This window comes from Haliaeetus albicilla, chromosome 9 (genome assembly GCF_947461875.1).
Source record: "Haliaeetus albicilla chromosome 9, bHalAlb1.1, whole genome shotgun sequence".
Lineage (NCBI taxonomy): Eukaryota > Metazoa > Chordata > Aves > Accipitriformes > Accipitridae > Haliaeetus > Haliaeetus albicilla.
The window spans coordinates 4,334,602-4,358,220 of NC_091491.1; the positions used below are offsets into that span (position 1 = coordinate 4,334,602).

At 49.2% G+C, this 23,619-nt stretch overlaps 2 protein-coding genes across 3 annotated transcripts in view; both read right to left on the reverse strand.

The window, feature by feature from the left end:
- Nucleotides 1–333: 333 nt before the first annotated feature.
- On the reverse strand, nt 334–6,015 carry RFLNB (refilin B). The gene is made up of 3 exons (XM_069791042.1): nt 5,711–6,015; nt 4,341–4,450; nt 334–3,036 (listed from the first exon to the last, which is right to left on the reverse strand). Exons 1-3 carry the CDS (start codon nt 5,915–5,917, stop codon nt 2,706–2,708), a joined length of 648 nt encoding a protein of 215 aa, XP_069647143.1. The 5' UTR covers nt 5,918–6,015; the 3' UTR covers nt 334–2,705.
- Nucleotides 6,016–9,767: 3,752 nt separating this feature from the next.
- Nucleotides 9,768–23,619, reverse strand: part of VPS53 (VPS53 subunit of GARP complex) — a 69,305-nt gene continuing 55,453 nt past the window's right edge. For both annotated transcript variants that reach the window (XM_069791044.1, XM_069791043.1), the window contains exons 19-22: nt 20,633–20,702; nt 16,484–16,621; nt 13,204–13,308; nt 9,768–12,828 (exon numbers count right to left, since the gene is read on the reverse strand). In XM_069791044.1, the coding sequence (XP_069647145.1) occupies nt 12,658–12,828; nt 13,204–13,308; nt 16,484–16,621; nt 20,633–20,702 (484 nt within the window). In that variant the 3' untranslated portion in view covers nt 9,768–12,657. The remainder of the gene's footprint in view (nt 12,829–13,203; nt 13,309–16,483; nt 16,622–20,632; nt 20,703–23,619) is intronic.

Here is a 23,619-nt window from a genome sequence, read left to right on the forward strand (position 1 = left end):
ATATAGGAAACGTCTTCCTAGAATATGTAAACAGCAGCAACACATGATGTAAGAGAAACAAGAGGGGAGTTGGGATTGGCAGGATACATTATGTATTTATTTCTAAGTAAATACCATAATAAACACTGAAACGCTTTGAATGAAAAATAGAGACTTCCCTGTATGATGGTTTTCAGATCATTTATTACCAATAAAGTAAAAGACAAATTGAAAATTGGGAGGGGAGGGGCCGGGGGGGGGGGCAGGGACAAACATCACAGACATCAGAACACTTGCACAGAGCTAATCAGAGCTTTGCAAATGTTGGAACATAAATAATTTAAAAGGTATCTCTACCAATTAAAATATTTTTAAGAGGTACATAATTTGTTTGCTTTATAAAAATCAGGTGCTTTATCCTAAAACCATAGTGTAAGGGTCATTTAATTTCTAACTAGGGACAATTAATGATTACAACTTAAAATAATCTTCTCTTAGATCTCCTACAAATGAATTCATTGGAAGAGCGTTGTCGGAGCAATCCAGGGTCCGTGTTCTTCCAGCGTCCTGTGTCCAACAGTGGCCAGCACCAGATGTTTCAGGAGCAAGGTACATGAAACTGCGAAGCGAGCAATGATGCAATAGCTTTCCCAAAGAAGAGTTCTGTCCATTTGAAACCCCCCACACTTAGAGGCTGAGTTGTGCCTTCTGTTACACAACAAGTATATTTTGGAGCAATGTTTAGGGGAGAATCACAACAGGTATTTAAGACACATTTCCTAAATACTCTAGTCTGAAACCAACACATTTAATGAGAAGACCGCTCTGCTCTTAACAACTCTGGAGCAATGCCTACCTGACTTTGGCATCCTCTGTCACCCTGGGATTGTTTTAGGATCTGGTTTTCTGAGGCAAGTACCAAAGATTAAGGACGTTCTGTTCTGAGCTAATAAATAAGTAAAAAAGCAAACCAAAACAACAAAAAACCCAAACCACACAAATTCAAGCCTTCCTTCCTGCTGCATTTTTAGTCTCCCAAATCATTTCAGTTCACACTAGAGTACACTTCCACAACATTCATCACACTTGCCCAAACACGCATTACAGTACGGCTCAAGAACAGGCTCCCAAGTTTCTAACTCACCACTGACAAAATTCACCCTTGGGGCTATGAACTAGCAAAGCCCTCTTTAAAAGCAGCACCAGGGCCGATGATGCACCAGAAGGCACTTCAGAGGCGTTTTGGAATACATGAAAAAGCCGCGTCCAGCTAAGTCAAGTCTACCAAGTGTTTCTGAGCTGCTACACCATACTACCCACCAATGTAAGCCACGCTCCCAAAAGCAGAAGCTCTCCACACTCCACTGTCAATATAGAAAAGAACCATCTGCATAAAGTAAGAAACCTCTCCGTCTTATTTTCATCAAAGCACACCATAAACTAATGCACATAACATCCAGATGGACTTTCAGAGTATCTGAAGCTATTCCCTTTGGTCCCCAAACTCATCAGGCACTTGGGACTGGAGGGGTTATTTAGCAGCCTACAGACAGGCAAATGCTACCCCATCCCAGAGACATCCTGAATCCCAAAGTCTAGGGAGGACAGGGACCTTTGCGATGAGAAGCTCAATGGGGAAGCAGAGCTACAGCTGTGGATTTTGCTGTGCAATAAAAATTTGCCTGTCCTTCGCTACCATCTACCTCTTCACAACCCCCACCACGACAGCATCTCACACCCGATCCCAGCATCTTCTTCTCCATTCTAGGTCCCTGTATAGATGGTGCATTTTCTGAAACTTTCTTAGTTACAACTCCCTCAGTGCAGACAGTACAATGACCGTAAAACCAGGCACTGGTGTCTTTCCACCACATTGTCAAGACCTGACTTTCCAACATACAGGGATAATTTTTGGCCTGATATTCTTCATTACAAGTCCTACTACATACACACAAATGCTACTGTGTTACACAGACTACAGCGCTGTAGAAATCATTATAAGTACAGAAGATACATTGCACCATTCATCTAAAGAACTTGAGTTACCTGATCCTTTCTCTGCTGCCTGGAGCTGCAAAAGCAGTTTATCTCCTGCTCTACTCAGAATTCCTCTTCTTTCCAACTCACACCTTCAAACCAGACGTGAATGCCATAGGATAACGTTTTTGTATCTGTTAAATGCAAAATTCCAGATTTTTTCTTTGTTAGCTTTTTCCAGCAATTTCCAGATGGTTCTCCTAGAGAAAACAGTCTCACGATCTAAACTGAAACGAATGACAGCTCTGGCTATCTGTAACCAAATGACCTGGTAGATTCTCTGCAAGAGAGCGAACCACCCTTATTTTTGCACATCACCACAAAGCATCAAATGGATTTCCACCTGCCAGGCACTATTCCACATTCTTTCTCACCTGTCAGTTTTTTCTCTGGGAAAATACTTCCCGTTATTTTCATCTGATTACTGCACTGCAGGGAAAGGGAGGGAACTCACAACTTTAAAGGCAAAGAAACAAGTTCCTTACTAAGTTATGTTCCCACGGAAAACTGCGTTCAGGCCATTCTGATGCTTAAAGCAGGAATTAAGAGCTGAGAAAGAGGTGACGACAGGTAGGGTTCCCTTAGCCTGACCGGAAAGTTAGGGTCTGTACCCGCTTTAGCTAGTGGAGAGTTAGCACAGTACGTTAGATGGGACTGGGATGGATCAGAGCAAGAGACACAGCCGTCAGTCAGCAACCATCCAGGACACAGTCGCTCCCAAGGCACTCTGATGTTTCCAGCTCTACGCTGGAGAGGAACCGCCGCATGGTCTTACGACAGTTGTAATCCAGCGTGGTGGTGTACACAGTCTTGGCGTGCTTCGGGTAGACGATGGTGGTGCTGGTGAAACGCTGGGGCTTGTTGCGGGGCTCGAAGTGGACCTCTGCTTTGTAATTGCGCCACGTGCAGTTTGGGACACAGATCACCGTCTGACTGCAAGAGGAAATGCTTAAGCCCACTGGCATATAGATGTCGTCGATGAAGTGCTTCTCCGAGTCATATTTAACCGAGGACGTGTACCTGAAATACAAGAGAGACACCTGCGTGAGCTCTGCTCTGGAATAGCAGGCTGCATTTTCTGGAAAGCAGAGCCGTTGGGTACGGGGGCAGCTCCCCAGCCCCGCACCCATCACCTCAACACAGGAACAGCCACATCACGCAAAAACTGTCTGCTGGCGTCTTATTTATTTATGAGAAGAGGAAAAAGCCTTATATTAGCAGCACGCACGGCACTGTCACTGTTTTGTCCAGCTGCCAGCGCTACCAAACATCTTCCTGATCCTCACATCCATTGTTTTAAGCCTGAGCTCTATGAACCTAAGAACTTCCTTCAAACTCCAGTGCCTAAACCCAGGCCTAGATCCACAATTAGGCTGTGCATGTAAGCATCCTAATTCCTCCGAGTGCCGAGTCCATGGAAGCATACGTTATTGTCCGAGTTCTCCTCTGCCAAGAGTCACACACGAGTTCTCTGCTATCGCTCCCGGCACGGGGCACTCTCTGAAGGCAAACTTCTGAAGATTCAACTGGCAGGAAAATACTACAATTTGCACATCAGACTCTGATGGCAAGAAAATCCTCTGTGCCTGAATTGCAAAAGAAAGTTTTCATCTCCTTCACACAGTGACAACTCTGTGCTAGCTTTTCCACAGTGCTAACTGCCGTCAATTCCAGCCACGGTGCAGGCTCCTTCCCCACACCAGGGCATCAACTCTTTCTACCCTCCGCTGCATTAGGCTTCCATTTGATTGTATCGGTCTACCTCTGCTTGCACAGTCATCAGCTGGGAGCCTTCATTTCTTGTTACTGCAAATCATGACGTTCAAAGGAATAATTCACAGGCTGTGAAGTGATGCAGTGCATTAAAAAAAAATTATGCACTCTCTGAATACTAACTTTTCTTTTAGTTCATACAACCAGCCACAGCTGATAAGACGTAAAGTGCTTATTATAAAACCATGAGGTTACGAGAGCAAAATTCATTTCCCCTGATAAAACGGTCCTAGAAAGATGGCTGCTTTGAAGATCTTCCCTCATGTTTACCTTCTGGTTAATCAGTTGAAAGGCAACATTTTGGAGCAGTGCAATGAAGTAAAAGCAGGATAGTAAAATACAGGAAAGTTTTCCTGGAAAAAAAACATATGGGATTAAAAGAGGCTAAATGCTCCTTCAGCCTCTACAAATGTCCAGGTCCAGGAATGTACAGCTGCGTGGAACAATAGCTCTGCAAATAAATTAACTTGACTCACAGGCACTGATAAGGCCTAACTACTCCTTTACATGCTAACTCCTTCAAAACTAGATGATTGTAACACAGTATTTACCTTATTTCCTTCGGTGGTAAAGGGTCAAACTCAACTCCTTCGCCAAAGGATAAAGGACACAATCTTGGAGGGCAGCTGGAGAGAACAGGGCTGGGGGAGAACACAGAATTCTGCAAAAACCACAAAAACAATCCCTTTTATGTTACAATTTGGTATATTCTCAAGAAAACACATTTATTTAGCCCTTGGTACAGTGCTGTCAAGGTTCACATTTACGCGCAGGAGGATCTGCTAGCCCAAGACATGCCTACAGGTGCAACCCGCAGGTCTGACTTGACACTGGTCTACAGCATCAAAGATGTGGCAAGGTATATTTTTTGAAGACAGACTCCTAACTCCAGGAGCTAATTTCAGAGGAACCACTCTGGGAAATGAGAGAGAAATACAGCTCTGGGTAATGAGAGAGAAATACAGCTCCTTGGTGCAGCATAGCTTTCTAAAGCACGAACTATAGTCCATCCGCTGTATGAGCTCACGTTCAATTTATAGCTAACATTATAGGAGTGTAGGAGAGAGCTCTCCTTGCTGGATTCATCAGATATGCCCACGGGCAGATCACAGCAGGAAATTATTGCAGGGCACCTCGCCATGAGCAACCTCCTCATTTCACAGCTACACTCCAGCTACTATTTGAAGGCATTAAATCCAACCTAATTCACATGCAACCTGTTGGGAAGGATTAACTCATTCCCACCAAGCAGCGATTCGTGGAGCGTCCCCGCGGTCTTCTCCTGGACAGGCAGCACTGTGAGCTGACACCGGCCCGGCAATGTCCCACAGCCAGAAGGGAAGAAACCTGTCTGTGTTTTTGAAGCCACCTCTGCACATGTGCTTTACTATCCAGGGGCGAGGGGGCTGCGAGCATCTCTCCTGTTCAACAAACGGCTCTCCTACAGCCTTTTCCAATTTCACGGCAGCACCCCTGTAGAAAAGGGATCTTTCCTCTAGATCTGCGGTTCCCAAAATATTTGTACCAACAGCTCAGCGCCAACATTCAAAAATCATTTTGCGGAAAACTAGCGCATCTCTCTCCGACACTATTACCTGAAACCACAGGTTAATATACAAACTTCCCAGCCTGGGTCACTCTCTGGAACAAGGAGAGTTCGTTTCCCACACGGATTTTCAAAGACAAAGTGCTGCGACGCCGTCCCAACCCCTACCTGGGGCAGGGGAGACAGGGGCTTCCCTTGCATCGGCGAGACCCGACCCCAAAACCGGAGGCTTTTTAAAAGCACCGCTGTCCCCGGCTGCGGACTCCCCGCTTCCCCGGCGGGCTCCCTCACGGCAGCAGGAGACCGGGGCTGCGGGCAGGAGGGGTAGGCGGAGGCCGGGGAGGGGAGGGGGTGGCGGCCGGTACCGGTACTCACCGCGGCGGCGGGCGCGGGGGGGTCGGGCTCCGGTAACCCGTTGGTCGCGGTGCGGTCGGGGCTGCCCCCCGAGGAGAGAAGCCAGGACGGAGGGACGGGCCCGGGGCTAGGGGGCAAGCCGGAGTCGGGGCTATCGAGCCCCGCGTCGCCCCGTTTCCTCATGTCCGGGAGGTCGGGCACCTCCCGCAGGCTGAGCCGACCCACCATGGCGGAGCCGCCCTGCCCCGAGCTCCAGACCCAGCCCCGCCGCTCCGCTCCCTGCGCCGGCTGCGCCCGGGCGGCGGCGGCGGCGGCGGCGGCGGCGGCGGCGGCGGGAGGGGCGGGGCCGCCAGCCGAGGGGCGGGGCGGGGGCGCCCGAGGGGCGGGGTCGAGGCTGGGGGCGGGGCCTGCTCCTTTTCGTCTCCCCAGTGCCCCATCCTGTATCCCACCAGTGTCCCCATCCATCCGTCCGTCCGTCCTCCCGGTGCTCCCGTCCCCGTATCCCCGCACTGCGTCCCTGTCCGGGCGCTGCACCCTCATTCCCGTTCCCAGCCGCACGGCAGCGGCCAAACGAGCTCCCAACAGGCCGCCCTAAACGCGGCCGTAGTTCAACCTATGGGCTGTGTATGCATCATCCCAATGCGCTGCCCGTTCCCATGCCTGCACGGATTTTGGGGAGCACTGAAAGAGCAAGCCCCGACTGCCAGATCCTGCCAGGCTGTCCCCACCTCCAACACGCTGATTTCCCAAATACCAAGAGTCCACTGCGTGTTTTGGCAGCCAGGTTAAGCCCCCCTGGAGCGAGCATCACAGCTGCCTGGGATGGAGGGCACAGGAAAAGCAACCGGGAATTATTAATAGCGTCCATGCACCGCAACCAGATTTATTAAGTAAAGCGTTTTTGCTCAGACCAGGCCTGACCCCGCTGTCTGCCCAGATGCTCCCAGCGGGTGAAAGGCAGTTTGGGCCTGGGACGGGCCACGATGGTTAATGCCGGAAGAGGGACACGGCAGCGCGGTGCTCGCTCAGCCACAGGGCAGGACTGGGATGAGAGTGGGGACTGGGGAGGAACTGGGGGGGCACCGGTCCCTTCACGGTTCAGCCGTCCTCTCCCATCACTCAACCTCAGCAGCAGCTGCCCTGGCTTTCTCGGAGGGCAGCTCGCAGCGGAAACAGGGGCTTTGTTTAGGCTGCAAAAGCAGCAGCTTTTGCGCACAGGCTTCACTCATCCCCAGGAGTTTAATGACACCCTTCAAAACTCACAGTTTTCCCCCCCGAAGGCTGCTCCTTCTCACCCCCACCCCCCCCCCCAAGGATTCGGACTCAGGCAGCAGCGCTGCCACCCTTAATTGCATTTTTCGGGCAAAGCTGCAGAAGCCGAAACAATAAAACAGAGGCAAAAGGTCTTTCTAGCACTAGAAGAGACTGAGGGAAGGTTTTTTGGAAAATCCTAATGAAATAATTGCGCCGTGTCATCAGATTCGGTGGGGGAATACTCCTGTGGAGGGAAAGCAACTGTCTGCAGCCAGCCAAAGTCAACACTCCCCTGTGCAGTAACAAGCAGTCTGGTCTGACGGGCCCAGCACAAGTGAACCCAAACCCCTGAAAAGAATTCCTTCACTGCCCCAAAATTAAAAGCAGAGCAGAGCTTTCAGCCGTAGGCGTCTGTGGTTTGCAGCTATGCGGTGCTGGGAACTCCGGAGACTTCCTCAAGGAATTTACATTCCTTTGAAGAAATACTATGAGGCTGTTTGTCTTTGCTGAAAAATGCAGATGGAAAGAAAAAGAACATTAAAAATTTTGACTGAAATCTTTGGGGTCTGAGCAAATGTGCTGGACAGGTGTTTTCTTCCTTTTGATTTAAATGCATCCCAAAAAAGAGAGATTCTGGTCTCTGTGAGCAATAGGAAAGCTGATCGCTCCTTGCTCCAAAATCTCCCATAAAAGTCCTTTATGAAATTAGACGCCTCAGAAGGTGCTGGAGCAGTTTCCAGATGAACGCGATCATTATTTCAGAGCTGCCGTGCAGCTCCTAGGCTAAAATCCATGCTGCCAATAACCCAGTTAGTGCAATTTAGGAGCGGGGGGGAGGAACCTGTGGCACCTCCCAGCAGTCACCTCCAAGGGCTGTGGGTGTCCCCATGGCCGATCCCCACTCCTGTGGGGATCAGGGTCCGAGGGATCTCGGTGCATGGGGAGCTGCATGAGGCTGCAGCTGGCCGTGCCTGGGATGAGCAGAGCCACATGGGCTTCTGGAAATCTTGCTGTTCTTTATTTACTAGCAAAAAAATTCCCACTCTGGCCTGGCTTGACACAAATGACAATTTTTTTTTGTGCCCTTCCAGGCTTTTGTTTCTGGGCTTGGCAGGTGAAATGGAGGTGTTTGAGCAGCCGAGGCGGCTCCGCAGCCCGCCCTGCCTCGCACCGGGCTCAGACCTGAGGATCTCCCACAGCGTGAACATCCAGAGCTGCAAATTCGCCTGCTACGATGAAAAGGAAGTGTTTAACCAGAATATTAACTACTTGGTAACTAAAATAAAATTGATAGCCGCTGTATACAGGGGCCCTGCTTTTAAGGCACGTGTACTCTGCCCTCTCGGAAAGCCCGTCTCTTTTTAAGCCTCTCAAACTGTACCGATCTGTGCAATCTCTGATGGCATTGGAAATCTTTCCCCCTGACTGTACATCACAGCCTGTTTGTCCATGTTATTTACTTTTTAACTGCCCGTGCACAGCCCGGACAGAGCAGATACGAATATCTTATCAAGATCCTCCTTCCATAAAGGACTTTCCACAGGGCCGGGTGTGCTCGGCTTAATCAGCAACCGAACAATAGGCACATTGATGCGGTGCAGGGGGCCGTCGCTGCGGGCAGGGGAAAGCAAATCAGAAGGATCCTGTGTTATTTGATAACGATGGAAAATTATTTCCAAACGATGGGAAATGCCAGGCTGTTCCCCATGGAGCAGACTACGAACCCGCCGGGCACGGGAGTCACGCTCACAGCGACGCTTCCAAGCGGTGGGATTGACGACAGCCCTGGGAGCAGTTCGGCTGTAGGGACGAACGCTGACGGCACGTTGCTGAGTTTCAATAGGCTTTAACAGCCCTGCCGCCACTGCCCTCGTGAACTGCTGAGCCACGAGCCAAGATTTTCCCAGGGCTCGGGAAGCTCCATGTGCTGCAAGCAGCAAAGGCTGATTCTCCCCTCCCCGTGGGATCCAGACCCCGACGGCAGCCCTGTGGGCTCCCCGGGTCCTGCCGAGCTCCGAGGTGGAGCTGCTCTGGCTGAGAGAAGGGAATGAACGCAGGCTTTAACCTAGAAATTCTGGGTGACAGTAGCACTAGCTGGTGTAACCAGCCCCAGCGGAGCAGGCGCGCAGAGGAACGCCTTCTGCCAAAGCCTTTTCTGACACAGCCCAAAGACAAATGCTTCAGCTCATTTTCCAAAGTACAGCAGGGCTGTGGCCTGATGCTGCCGAACAGCATCCGCGTCTGCCGCCCGCCCAGCTGCGGCCAAGAAAAGGCTTGTGGAGACTTGGACATCGTCACTCAGATGCTTGAACTCACGGCTGTAAATCTGGTGAAAGAAATAAACACCCGCGTCGCCTGGCATGGGCTGCTCCTGCCCAAGGGCGGAGGGGGCAGGACCAGCAGAGCGGTAGGAGAAAAGCAAATGAGTCACTAATTCTCCAAGTGAAAGAAACTCTTCCAATGTCATGCATCGTGTGGAAAAAAAGGCGCCACCTCTTAATTAATTCCAAAGGAAAAATTAGGATCTCTCGGAAATTTCTCCAGCAGTTAAAGTCATCAGAAATGATCCGATTATTTAGGGGCACAGGGTCAGCTGTGCTGAACCACCCGCACGGTGCGGGGAGCTGCTGCAAATGCTGATGCTGCCGGCAGAGAGTTGCTTGCTGGAGCAGCAGAAGGTGGAAAAGCCAGAAAAGAGAGAAGCTGCAGGAGAGAGCAATGGAGACGGACAGCATGGAGCCCTGGGTCCAGCGTGTTCTGGGTGAGGTCTGTTCCAGCCCCAAGGGTTTGCTGCATGGCAGTTGTACAGAAAACACCCAGCAGATGAACATCAGTAACCATTTAATTCATTTTAGTGTCACATTCTGACATACACCCAGAATTACACATCGGCCAAAACCCATAAAAAGTGGCATTTTATACAGAAGAAAAACCATCCTTTATTCCCTGGAGATGTAAACCCCAAACAGCTAACATACACGTACAGATGTGCCAAATCTGATAAATACCCAAGAGCCAGGGGGGCAAAACCCTTATACCGAAAGTAGAAAAATGCGGACTTGCTTTCTAAAAGTGGAACTCCAAACACCCAGACCTGTAGCATTCTTCAAAGGCTGAAACTAAAAATTCATTTTTCCTCTGATTTCCTCTTACCTCCAGAATGAGATGCAGAGAATGAAACGGGGGAAGCCTTCAGGGAAAGACACATGATGGTAACTTGAACATCATCTTCGGCTATTCATAATTTAGTTAGAGAATCATCCATAGACAGAACAAAGAAAAATTAATCTAAATAAATTATTCATCCCTCCACGGGAATAATAAATCCCTGCAAACCCGTGTTCCCTCCTCTCTGGCTACTGCATTTGATAACGTGTGAACCATCCTGCACGTGCACCTTGAGATAATCTGTCCTTGGGGAATGGCCGTTTGTAATCCTGACGTGCTTTCAACCACCGTTCCTTCTTTTGTCACCCGATGTGAAATCAGGAGAGGAAATAAATGAAGCAACAGCGGAATCTGGGAAGATTTGTAAAACCGGAGTGACAAGAAACTGCCGTCCCTCCCCACAACTGTTGTTACTGCTGCTCTGCAACAGACATCACCACTACCACTCTCTGCAGCTGAGCACCCGCAACACCACAGCCAGGGCCCAAGCCTGGGGAGCCCTGAAAATACATCCTAAAGAGCTGGTGGCTAGCGTATCTGTTAGTGCACACCTCGCTGCAGCTGCAGGTTGGTCTGAGCAGCATTAGAAAACCCGACCAGTGAGGATTTCATCTCTACAGATTTATTCTTTCTGCTCGAATCCTGTGATTAACTCCTGTGTGTTCAAGCACAGGCTCACCTGCCGGCTGTGCAAAGGGAGAACAGGATTTTACCAACCAGGCACCAAATTTGCCCTCCCACAGCCACGGGGCTAAGGAGAGGGAAGGGGAGCAGCCTGCGCCCAAGAGGGGACAGTGCTGAAGCACAAACAGGCAGACAGTGTGAGCCCAGGTTCTGCCTCACTCAGGGATTTCTCATTTCACCTCCTTCCTTCCCAGCCTCTGTGAAGCTCTGGGATGGAGCTCATTTTCCTGGAGCATGTCTGATCCCTTCTCCCAGATGCACAGCGACGAGTACTACAATCCCTAACAAGCACAGCCCCTAATAAATATAGTCCTATGGCCCAAACTTGACCTGGTGAGGAGCATGACCCTCCCAAGAAGGCATCTGACACCATGATCGCTCCTCACCTGCCAAACTGGTACAGGACTTCTTTTTCCTGCACATGCAAGTGAAGCTTGAGTTAAAATAAAGCAGGCACAACTGGTCGATCTGCCCCTAAACCCATAAGGGATTCAGTTGTTCACAGTTGGGCACATGCCTTCAAAGTCCCCCAAAAAGGGTAGAGTAGTGGAAGAAATCCAGCATTGTTAATGACAAGGCGATGTCTCCCTGCACGGAGACTCCTCGGGGAAGCTCACACAACGGGCAGGGCGCAGACGTCCACTGACCCCGACCCTGCTCCACGCTGGCTTTGTGGCTGGGTGCCAGCAGGAGCTGGCCTCCTGGGAAGGGGGACCTGGGTTATCCAAAATATTTCACCTCTGGTTCTCCTCCTCTCTGCACTGGTGCAAACTGAAGCTCAGAGGAGGAGGAGGAGGAGGAGAGGAAGGCCCTTGAAGTCTGAGGCTGCTGTAAGCGTCCCGTCCTGGGAAGAGGCCCAGGCTCCCTGTTAAAGCCAATGTTTCCAGCATCTCTCCTCACAGGGCAGCGAAGGTGCCAAAGGGGCACACCCCTGCTTGGGACACGCCGGCTGGCATAAGAACGAGGGGCTGGTGCTGTTTGACGCTTGCTCCATGAACGGCCCTTTGTGGAGAGAGGATGAGATGCGGGATGGGAACTCCCACTGGGGACAGCAGGCAAGTCCAGCACACGCAGGAGAAATAACAAGCGGCTGGATATGGGCTCCGCAGATGTCTAGGGTTTGGCCTTTAAGCTGTAACAGCGACAGAGGCTGCCAGCTTGTTGGCAGGAGGTTTGCCAAGGTGCAGAAGGCATTCAGTCAGGCCTTTCCTCCTGTTCCGAAAAGGAGTTGCCTTGCTGTTTTACTGGTGGTTTCTGCATGCCTGTTGTGCGAGCAGGGGAGAAATCTGCTTTGGGGTTCTCTCCTGGGCATCTCATTAATTCAGTGGAGCTGCAGATGCCTGGATTCCAGCTGTTAAAGGGTTGGGGTTTTTTTGGTGGTGGTGGTGATGGTTTGGGGTTGGTGTGTCCCTCTCAAATAAATAATGAAACAGGAACAGCTGCGCAACAGGGAGTGAACAGTAACACAGAACTCTCAGGCAAAATCCTCAGTGCTGCAGCAGGAGCTCAGCCAGGCTGAAGGCTGGGACACCAAGTGCATCACAGCTAGATATTCTCTGAATCCACCTAAACTGTTTTTGTAGCTGCTGACTTCCAGGTACCTCTATTTTCTCCACCACATGGACCCAGCAACGTCCTGGGTTTCACTCCTGCTAAGCTGTCTAAGGGCAAACACCTTGGTCAAACTCTCCCTTGGTCTGAATGGAGATGCAGTATCACGGTATATGATGGTTAAGAGATCACAGGGCATGGGAGTGATGGAACACAGATTTTTCAGCAGCATACTGTAAATCATAAGTCTGGAGAGCTTTGCTCCCAGTCACTGCAGCTAGTCCTGAGCAACAGAGTTTACTTCTGCTCACTTAGAGTCTTTTTTTGATGAGTTTCTCCAGTTTCCGTATCCGAGAGGACTCCTGCTCGGGCGTAGGAGCGCTCAGCGAGAGGGAGCCGGTGTTCTCCACTCCGGAGGGGGGAGCCGGGAGGCGCTGGCGGAAGAGGTCCAGCATGCTGCTTTGTTCACTCCTCTTCAGGCCCTGCGGGAGCAAAGAACAGTGAAGCAAGACAGTTAGACTTCATTGATCCGGGAGCGGGCATGCATGAGAATAGCTGCGGGAGAGCCCATTTCAAACCCCAACCTTTTGTTCACCCACCAAGAGCTGTATGTAGACCTCTGGATGATTCCGAGATAACTGAACTCAGCCCCAAGAGCCAGAGCAGGTATGAGCATGCAAAGTGAACTGAAAAGTTGTTCTTCAGTAGCAACTCTACACACTTTCAGAGTACAGAGGATACACTTGCCTTAGAGTGCTTTTCCCGTTCCCAAACCCCTATGTTTCTACTGAAAAGTCACCAACAATCTCAATGCAGCACTAGCAGACAAGCAGAAACCCTGTGGGACAGGTTCTAACCTTCATGTCTAGTATCTTCTGGAAAGTGTCAGTGCTGCAGTCAGCAAGGAGCTTGATGTAATTGTCGACAAACACAACCGGGGGCTCGTGAGGAGCCATAACCACCTGCCAAGACAAGAAAAAAGAGATCAGACAAATTCTATGAGTTAAAGCCAGTGCTCAGTCAACTCAGGCACACGAGTGACAGCAGGGCTGGCCTCTCCTAAAATAAAATGCTTAAGGAACAAGGAAGAGGCTGTACATGCTGCTACTAACTGAGAGGTAGAGGCGAGTGAAGAGAAGTAAGGAGCAGGGAGAAGGACAGGGTCTCTTTCTGCACAGCAGTGGTGCTCGGACCCAAGGGGCTGTGTATCACGTTTCAAAGAGCAGCAGAACTTTGTCTGTACGCCTGTGGGCTGGCAGGCACTGGGAATTGTCAAAGCTCAAGATTTTAATCTTGTTGCATGGGGAAGACTAGCTGGGCGAGTCACGTGGGGAAGAAAGGCAGTGCTGGTGGTAAGGGGGACGCTTAGAAAGTCCCCAACAGATCAGGCAGCTGGGACACAGTCCAAACCCTCACTTTGGTTGTGCATCCCTCTCGCTCCCTCCTGCCCGGAGGCAGGGCAGAGGCAGCGTGTCACAGGGGAATCTGACAACACTCCGCAGTCACTCCCTGCGTCCCCAGCACAGCGTGGGTCAGAGCAATCTGCTGTGCAGTCCTCCCGCTTCTGACACGTAACCTGATGGGTGAGCAGTGCCACACGCAGCTGCTCTGTCCTTTGGGTGCAGCTCCTCTTGTACGCTTCTCTGGAGAGAGTGGGATGCAGTGTGCGAACCCCCTGCTGACATCTGCCCCGGAGCTCCCACCCTCTTAGTCCCAGCAATGGTGAAGTCAGGAAAAAAAATTAAAATAGCCTTGAAGCTGGAAAAATGATTACTTATTGTTATATTTTCCTTACGTAAGCAGCGAGCTCCATAGAGAACACATTTTTGATAATGGTGGGCAGCAAACCCATCTTTCTGGGGAAGTGCGTGTGTGCGTGTGAATGTGTGTGTGTGTGAACGTGTGCCTGCACGCAGGGCAGAAACAGCACAGGACCAGACTCTTCCCTGTCTCTGAAAACATTTCCATATGTTTCCATTGACCCAGCTCACCCCACACTGTATTCTGTCACCAAGACATTTCTTTCTTTCCCTGCACTTCAGACCAATGAAACATCATAGCCATGTATACACTTATAAATCCTTAATTTACAGCCCTTGTAAAAATCTTCTGCCAAGATGAAAAGCTGGAACTTCAGACAGTGTAGCCAAAGGAGAAAGGAAACAGCTCTGTGGGATGTGTGCACCCTGACGCCCTCCTCCCCGCTTGCATCTGTGCTTTGTAGGGCTTAGCTGAATGAATTTCTTTGTGCCATCTATGGGCTCAATGATACTCCTACTGAATTAGCTGCACCAGTATAAGCCTGGGCACACTACTGTATGGTGGTATTGTTGTATGCAACAGAGGCATCGCTTCTGAATCATCTTGGTAGTAGGTAGGAGAGCCCTGAAAACACTGAGGAGGAGTGTAGTGGCCTGTACTTCTGATGGGGTGAAACAGCTCTTAGGGAAAAGACTCTTTAATGTACAATTTGGAAACAGCTGAGGGAGTCTGAGCACTGATAAAAAGAGACAACCCACAAGGCAAACAGAACAGCCAGAGATGACCAGTCAAGCTCTGGGCTCCTGCAAGGAAATCTTCCTACAGAAATACTGGTGGTCCAGCGGGAGCAGGCACTTCCAAGAGCCATTTTTTCCTCTCCCAAACCCCAGAGATGGTTGCTGACACCAGCCCCAAATGCTGTGTGTAGGGTTACCTAGACTCAGGGTGATCTATTCAGTCACTACGATCAGCAAACCTGCCCCAGCCAACCTTTCAGCCCCATCATCCGCCAATTACACGGGGCCTTATTTTGTAAAACAGCTTTGTGGAGCACTGAGCGCCATAAGCATATCGCTGTTGAATTTCTAGTTACACTGACATGGAGCCCTCACTTGGGGCCAGCAGAAGTGCTTTATGCAGCAGCAGGGTAAGCACGGGATGTCTGAAAAAGCAGTCACACTGCTACTGCGCAGCCTGCGGACCAGCAGCACTCCACAGCCTGCACTCCCTGCCCGAGGCACTTCCTATACTGCTCCCGATGAAGCCAATGTGATGTTAAGGGTAGACAAATTAACAACATTACTTTTCTGATTTACATATAAGCTCCACGGAAAGACCTGTTTCTGTATGCAACGGGCACCAATCCTCCCTGCTCCTCTGTTAGCAGTACTAGGGTATTTTTCTTCAGGCCATTTCTAAGAAAATTTAGACTTCCTTTAACATATCTACTAACATCTCATTCACCTTACTCCAAAAGCAGGGAATTGCAGAACTAATTTCTGAATTCGGAACGCAAACTCAGCCGTGACATTACCTTGGGCATGGGAGCAAAGCCACACTGAGCAGCAGGCAAGCATGGAGAGCCCGGCCTCTGCACCCCCTCCTTGCCTTGGCTGAGGTTTGCAGGAGGCTCTGGCTGGCAGCTGCCTGTCCTGCCTGACCCCAGGTCCCGCTAATTCACTCACAAGAACATCTTCACAGCATTGCAGGTGAGCAGGGGACAATCCCACCGCTCAGGAAGGTACAACTGCATTGCTCCCATTGCTTCTCCTGGGATCAAACCTAACTTCTTACTCCAGCAAGAGCGGGGAAGGGGAGATTGCTTTGCTTGTTACTTTATATGAAGACAACACACTGCTTTTGGGTCATTTTCCAGGCACCAGCTCTGGAAAAAGAAAAAGGACTCTAGTGAATACAGTAACCCAGACATGTTTGCACTGGCTGTTACACTAGACAGTAAACAGGTGACTCAAGCACGGCTTGGCTCCCCTGCGTGATGGAGTCTGCACAAAGGCCTGGAGTAACCTGAACTGGAAGGTTTGCCCTGCAGCAGACACTTATGGATGCTAGCTCTGATTTTCACAAGCTCCTGAGGGAATCTGGTGCCCCAACTCTCCTAGTAAGCAGAACTTGAGCCCTTGGTTACCTTGAAAAATGAGGATGAAAACTCAAATGCGATGTTAAAAGAGAGTGGGGGCAAAACCAAGGCGAAGAAGCCAGTTCTGTAGAACAGCTGGCAGCGCACCCGGACAAGCTCGCATACGTTCATGTGCAATTGCAGATTGCCGCATTCAAAGGAAGGGCCCCCTGGAATTCGCTCGCTCCGATTCCCAGTCCAGCAGTCTGGCTGGCAGGTTATCAAAAGTCTTGAGTTACCTTCAGGATCATTTCAGCCCGAGTCATGCCTTTCACCACTATCTTTGTGTAGCTGGCAGGAGCCTTCCTCACCACTTGGGACCCAATGGAGGGCAGATCCAGGAGAACCATCTTCAGAGAGTGAGTGTCCAGCAGCAGCTGCAATAGTTAAATCACAACCTGTTATTCAGGTCCCTTTTACCAACCTCCATTAGCTGCTATAATCCAACATCCTTAAAAGTTTAACACTTCCCACATTGGAAAAAGTCCTGGTAATTGGACTGCAGGAACAGGAGGGACTGACCCACGTAATGACACTTCAAGGAGACACAATCACCCGTGGCTACATGGCAGCACCGTTCATTGATTTTAACAGAGCACTGCTCTGCTGACTTGAAACGACTTATGGCAGCTCAACATCTGGCACATAAGGCATGGATTTCCAGTCCTCTTCCCCTTGACAGTATAAAGTGAAACAATCTCGATTACCTGTAGCCGTATCGTTATTTAGATACTGAGGTCAAATGAATTAACACCATGCTTCCTCCTGCACCCAGCCACCCATTATGTCAGGTCTTCTGCATTTACTCAACCACTTCTTTTTTTTTTTTTCTTTAAAAAGAAAACTGCAACAAATACAGCTACACTGAGAACTGCTCAATATCCTGTGCTCGCTGGTACACTGAAACTCACAGCCTGTATATTGTTTTTTTACTAGACCAGCAGCTAAATAAGCAGCAAACAGCAGCCACAAAATTTAGCCCAGACAGACAAGCGCTGTCTGAAGACAAAATGCTGTGGGGGTTAGGGGTTTCCTAGAGCAAAATTGCCCCAAATACTGCACACTTCTGGTTGCATGAGATATGTTTGAGGAGGTTGGAGAAGATCAGTGAAGGCCAGAAATCTGAAATCAATCTAGAAGAAGAGGAGCACAATTTATTTACACAGCAGTGAGTATGAAAGCCTGCTGGGCTGTCGGCACACTCACCGCATTTCCTGCAAAAGGGCTCTCAGGAGCAGGTGGAGGCTTGTTCTTCTGGAGCAACACAGAACGTTACGGGCACTGCAGAACCCCCAGCAGTCACCGTGAAAAATATGAACATTTATGGCTTTCAGCACATGTGGGAATTCAGGTCAAATACAAAGGACTGAGCCAAGGAGGAGGGGTGATGGGTCATGCCAGTTCAAATCTGGACCCTGTTATCTGCGGCAGCGTATCATTGCTGTTTGCTGTCTGTTTCATGGTTTGCATGAGATCAACCGATGCCACCAATCTCGTCCTGGGAAGCCAGGAAACCACAGCACAAATGAGCAGCTCTGTGCACCCTGGAGCTGCTGGAGCCTGATGTCGGCTCAGGCTGTCATAGCTGGATTTCTGCATGTCTACGAGGGATCCCATAGACGGAAGATTTTTCCACGGTTGGGGAATTCACGTCTTTCCCATGTAAACTCTCGCATGTCTAATAGGAGTTTTGCGCACTCTGCAGCTTTTCCCGCAGATGCAGCACTCGCAGGCTCTGTCCCCTCACTCTATTTCCTCCCATTATCCATTCCAGGTCCCTGGCATTGCTAACTCACTGCCAAAGCTTGCTGAGATGGAGAATTGTTAAGTCAGAGAGACAAACACAAAAAGTGAAACCCCATAGTCACTCATTCCCCACACTGAACACCTCTGTAAACACTGCCCAAGTGTCCAGATTTCAAACATGATTACTAGCAAACAGCAAGAAAAGCTGTGTTTAGGACCAGGAAGGCCAGGAAAGCACATTCCGCAACGACATTTGCACCAGAGGAGAGAAACTGGTGTGGAAAGATGCAGGTGGGTGATGAGGGGGCTGTTCAAAAGATGCTAAGGCAATTGAGGACCTATATGCTGCAGAGACAGAGATCAACTTCTGAAGACCTCTGTACATCTAACCCCAGGAAGGTATGTCCCACTTATGACACATATTCATTGGGAATCAGGCTAAAAACCTTCCCAGTCTGCTTTAAAGAAGCAAATTGGGCCTGTTATTCCAATACAGTAATATTAAAACCTTTTAACATTAGACAGAAGCCCACTGCTGGCAACCGGTTAATCACTTTAGACACTTATTTAAAAAAAGATTTCATTTAATCAGTCTGAGGTTCTTGCTCATCGCATAAGATGAACAGGAACCGTGCTTCACTCATTTGCTTTCCATTAAGAAAGAGGAAGGTTTTGATGTAAAGCTCCTGTTTCATTTTGCAGACACACACTGCTCAGAACCCATCTTTGATGCCTAAAACCCAAGCAGCTTTTATGGCACTGATTTGAAGTTCACAGCAGTCCCATTAGGGACAATTCTGCTTTTTTTTTTTTTTTAAATTAGCCCATCAGGAGCTGCTGTATATGCAGGGGACAGCTGAAATCAAAACCTCATTCTCGCAGAGTAGCAGGGTCCCAGCCCACAGGCAGGGGTGGGAGACGGAGGGTGACAGCCCTGCAGCTCCACCCATGGTCTCAAGGCAATAAATAAATACCCTGTGCTGCCCACCCACGTCCAACTCGGGGACAGGGGCTCCTGTCAAGGGGCAGTGTTTCAACAGAAATGCATATGTTAATTCAAGCGGCAATAATTCACCGTCCTTCCTTCCCAAAGACTGTATCTCACTGTCTTGCGGTATCTACAGCTCTCAAAGTGCAACAGGGAGGCAGGTTCCTGGGAGAAAGCTGGGGAGTCCTGACCTAGATGTTGGGTCATCACTTCCCTGGGTCTCAGTTACGGAGTCGCAGAGGTGGGGATGGCTCTTCCCCACCATGCAGCAGTGTTTCGGCATCTTTGCAATGCCTGAGGAAGCAAGGCCTGGAAGGCATTTACGCAGGAGAGAAACTGTCCTGTCTTCAGGCACTGCAGCATCACTTGCCTAGCGAGATTCAAAACTCCCACCAAACCCAGGGCCTCCATTTAGCAATTTTTTGGGACAGAATAGAGAAAGGACTGCATTATGCCTCCACAACCCCATCCTTCCCACACAGCTCCGAGGAGAGGCAGACAGCAGCCATCTATAACTAGCAGGCAAACCGAAGGAGGCAAACATCTATTTGCACCCGCTGGAACTCAGCCAGGATGCAGGCTCTAGCAAAACTGCCATCAGGCTGCGGAGGAGCCCTTGGGCTCCCACGGCTTCGTTTCCTCAGAGAGGAAGGAGCCAGCACCTGGGAGCAGTGAGCACAGTCCCTGGGAGGATCCGGCATTGCTCTGCTTGAGAGCTGGCACGCCGCCACCGCGGGAGCGTGGTGCTGAGCACTGCGTGGGGAACGCGTAGGAATCAACCTGCTCTTGGCATACACGTTGTCATGTGAGACCAAGCACTGTGTGTGTTTTACATTCAACACTTACTAAAGAAAAACAAAAAAAAGTATTGGTGTTTAAACTACCTGAGGTGAGAAACTCCCTGGACACCTGGGCTTTTGGGTTGGGCTTCTTGTTGGGTTTTTTTGGTAAAGTTTTCCTGTTGTCTCACTTCCCCTCCAAATAATGCTTCCTACATCAACTCCTTTTAAGGAGCAGACACATGTATGAATAACGGATTAAAGCCATTACCGCACAGGCCCTCTTCACTGCCCACCCTCCACCCTGGAACTTCTTGAAGGAGAGGAAAGGGGAAGCACATCTCATCCAGCAACTTCGGGTTGACCATGCCCCAACTGTTCTGAGCAGAGAGGCCATAGGCTTGAGTTTAACTCCAGGAGAAGGCAGAGTAGCAGCAGAGGGAAATTTGAGAAAGGATGGGACAGAAAAACAACAGTCTTTCTGAGAAGGATGCGGGAGCTTCTTGCAATAGTTTCTGCCACAAGCACTTCTTTTCCTTTGTGTGAGCACACTGAAAACAATCTCATCGTGACACTTTAGACAGGTGCGCAAGAGGTTTGCTGTTCCTGTGCTATTGTTACTTTGACTGGCAAAGTAAAAGCTCCTCTGCTTGGGAAGGTGCCTAGGACCCCTCTCTCACGACCGGTTCAACTGTGGCAGGATCCGTGTAAACCTGCTTCCACTCTGCCCTGTACCAGAGTGGATCCCTGTTGCCTCAGCTGCACCAGAATTCAGGACACATAACTCAGCTCTCTGCCCCTTTCTACCAAAAACTGCCTTGACTTCTTGAACCCAAAAGTCATAAAATATGACAGCCAATACAACTACTTCTTACCTGTTCTGCGCCCACCATGCTAATAGGTTTGCACTTGAAGAGATGGTTAATGAACTTGGGAATGAAGGAGCTGCAGAGAAGAGATACAAAATGACACAATTACATGTGAGTATTTGGAGTCATTCAGTCTTCTGTGGTAACAAAGCATGCAAAACCAAACCAGGATGGCTTTCCACAAAGACACTTTAAGTGCCTGGTTCTCAAGCTGATTCCAGACACATTAAGTATACTAAATAAATAAACCCCCAAACCCTAGGTACAATTCTTTTGCTTTAATCCACACTGATCTCAAAGTTAATTGAGAAGTTGCACACATACCCTATGTAAATAAATTGCTATAAACTATATATGAAGTATTACAGTACAAGGTCAAGAACAAGCAAACAAACTATTGTCCGTAATAAAAAACCCAACATGCCAGGATTAGTATAGCTATTCATGGAATGGAAGTATCCTGATTGTATCCAGAACGTACATTTTACTGCATACAAGTAATTCCATAACACGCATATTACACGCTGAACTTGAGGTCCAGCCAAGGCTGGAGGTCTGCTGGGCCCTGGACATTCACACAGAAAGGCACTCTTCCAGAAAGCTTCTAGCCAACACAATCAAGACAAGAAAAAGTTTTGTGAAAAGGAAAACACCATTACCCTATTTTACTAATGTGGACTTCAGACTCAGAAAAGTTACTAAGTTACATACGCTCAACCAGGGAGAAATTGGCAGACGGAAGCCCAATATTCGCCACCTTGGACAACTTACTCCAGAGCATCAGCTTTGGTCTTAGCTTTTTGCTTCTTGATTTTAGGCTTCGTGGTAGTTTCACTCACTCTTCAGTGAGAAGCAGATGCTCCCTTCTAGCAGAAGCACTGGCTGAGCACCTGCAAGACCAGATCCTGCCCCACCTACCCTACTGAGCTGCAGCACCAGGAAAACTCAGGAGCTGAACGCAAGGAGAGGGGCCAGCATGAGCAACACAGACTCCGTCTCTCAGGACCACACCACTCATAGTCTTGTCTTCCTCCTGCTGCCTTGTTTTTAATGTACTCTGCTTCTTTCACAGAGCCTTCTTTGGCTGAATGCCTACAAAGCTCACGTTTCCAGGACCTTGTCCATGACCTGGTGGCAGGTCTTAGATTTTAATGGCTCTGTCCTAAGTTCATGTAAGTCGGTCTGTTTTCTGTCCTTTTTGAATGAAGCACTGTTTATGGTGATGATCTAAATTCAGCGTGGTTTCCCCCTTGCATCTGTCAAGCTATTTGTTTCCTTCCCAAGAAGCAAGGAGCATGGATAGCATCTTGTTTGTCCTGCCACCTGTTTTCCAAGCCAGCACATTTATTTTTTGCCCTTTCTCATGGAAGAATGACAAAAACATAACTCAGGCACAGAGCATGCCAAGCTGCTGAGCAAATTGAAAGAAACGGTTCAAGGAAGAGTCCTTCCAAGAGAAGGCTCCTTCCCTTCCCCTTCCCTCAGACACAGCCACGACCTCTCTCAGTGAATCATCTTTTCCTGGAGAGGTGTCAGGGAGAACAATTTCAAACTACTATTAAGAACCAGCTACTGGGCTGCCCCAAATAGCTTTGAATTTGGCCACCAGAGAAACAACCTTGGCAACAAAATATAAATAAGAGGAGGAAAACAAGTCCCGTCTCCTCAGGCACAACAGCATTACAGCAGAGATGTAACTTATCTGTTTTAGAAGTCCATTTTTCAGGTGTATAACTAATTCACAGAGGGCAAATGGAGAGTGCCAAGCACAGCTGGAGCTTAGGTGATCCTATAAAATGATCAATCGGTAGCAGCTTTGGATACAGCAGCTTGCTACAAGAGGAAGAATGCAAGAGATTAATTGTACCTTTGATCTTGCACGTAGGTCCAACTCTCCCTCCCTCTGTAAGGTCAGGCACGGTGCTAATGCTCATGTTGTGTATGAGAAACAGGGCGAGCCTTTCTTTCTGCAGGGTGGCAGACAGGCAGCCAAAGGACCCCCTCCCCTCTTTTTTTTTTTTTTTTAATCTTCTATATAACCACATGGTCTCCCATAGACGGCATTCTGTCTTGCATGAAACAATTCCCAGGCCCCTTAGGATGGCCACCCACAATCAATGCAGAAGGGTAAAGCGACCTTCCATCCCCACATGCCTGTTATTTCATGCTGCCTTATTGGAAACAGCTTCTTAACTCCAGCAGGACAGACAAGACAAACCGTAAGATCCAAGGGCTGCTCTGGGTTTTTTTTGCCTTTTTTTTTTTTCAGACTAGCAGAGACCATCAAGGGCAGTTGCACTTAACTGAAAAATCCACTTGAGTCTCTTGCCTAGGCTGGACTCAGTGCTTGGCTCTCCTAGCACACACCAGGCAATCCTGATGCGAATAATACGTGCGTATTCAACGGTAATGCTCTGCACGAGATTTTGTACTCTAAATGCCTCTACTCCCTGCACATCCACAGAGCTAGATTGGATGCCAGAATTCATTTACAGTTTCAGCTATAAAACTGAATCCAGCAAACGCTCCATAGAAGCAGACAAGTCCCCAGTGTGACAATAAAGCAGTGCAAGATGGATTAGGAACCTAAAGCACAGAAACCACAGCATCTGAGAGGCTCCCCTCCAACGGGAATGGCTCTGCCAAAGCCTGTGTTTTCCTAATCCCCTGCACTGATGATGCATCAAACACAGTGCCTTGCTAAGCAAGGCAGACAGAGGTGCAACCACAGTCTGTCTGTCTGATGGGAGATGAGCTACTGCAGGACATCATTCAAAGCATCCTGGTGTCACTGAGTCACTGCAGCTGAGAAGAGTTTTGCTTTATGCTGCCCTCCGAGGCGGTGACCAGCCCTTGCAGGCTTGCCCAGGCTTAGCTCAGCCCGTTGCTTCAAAACCTCCAGAAGCTTCTTCACCATGATCTTCTTCCACCTAACTCCTCTGCTGAAAACACGATGCAAAGGCCAGAGTGACTGGGAGGACGCCTGCTGCAGT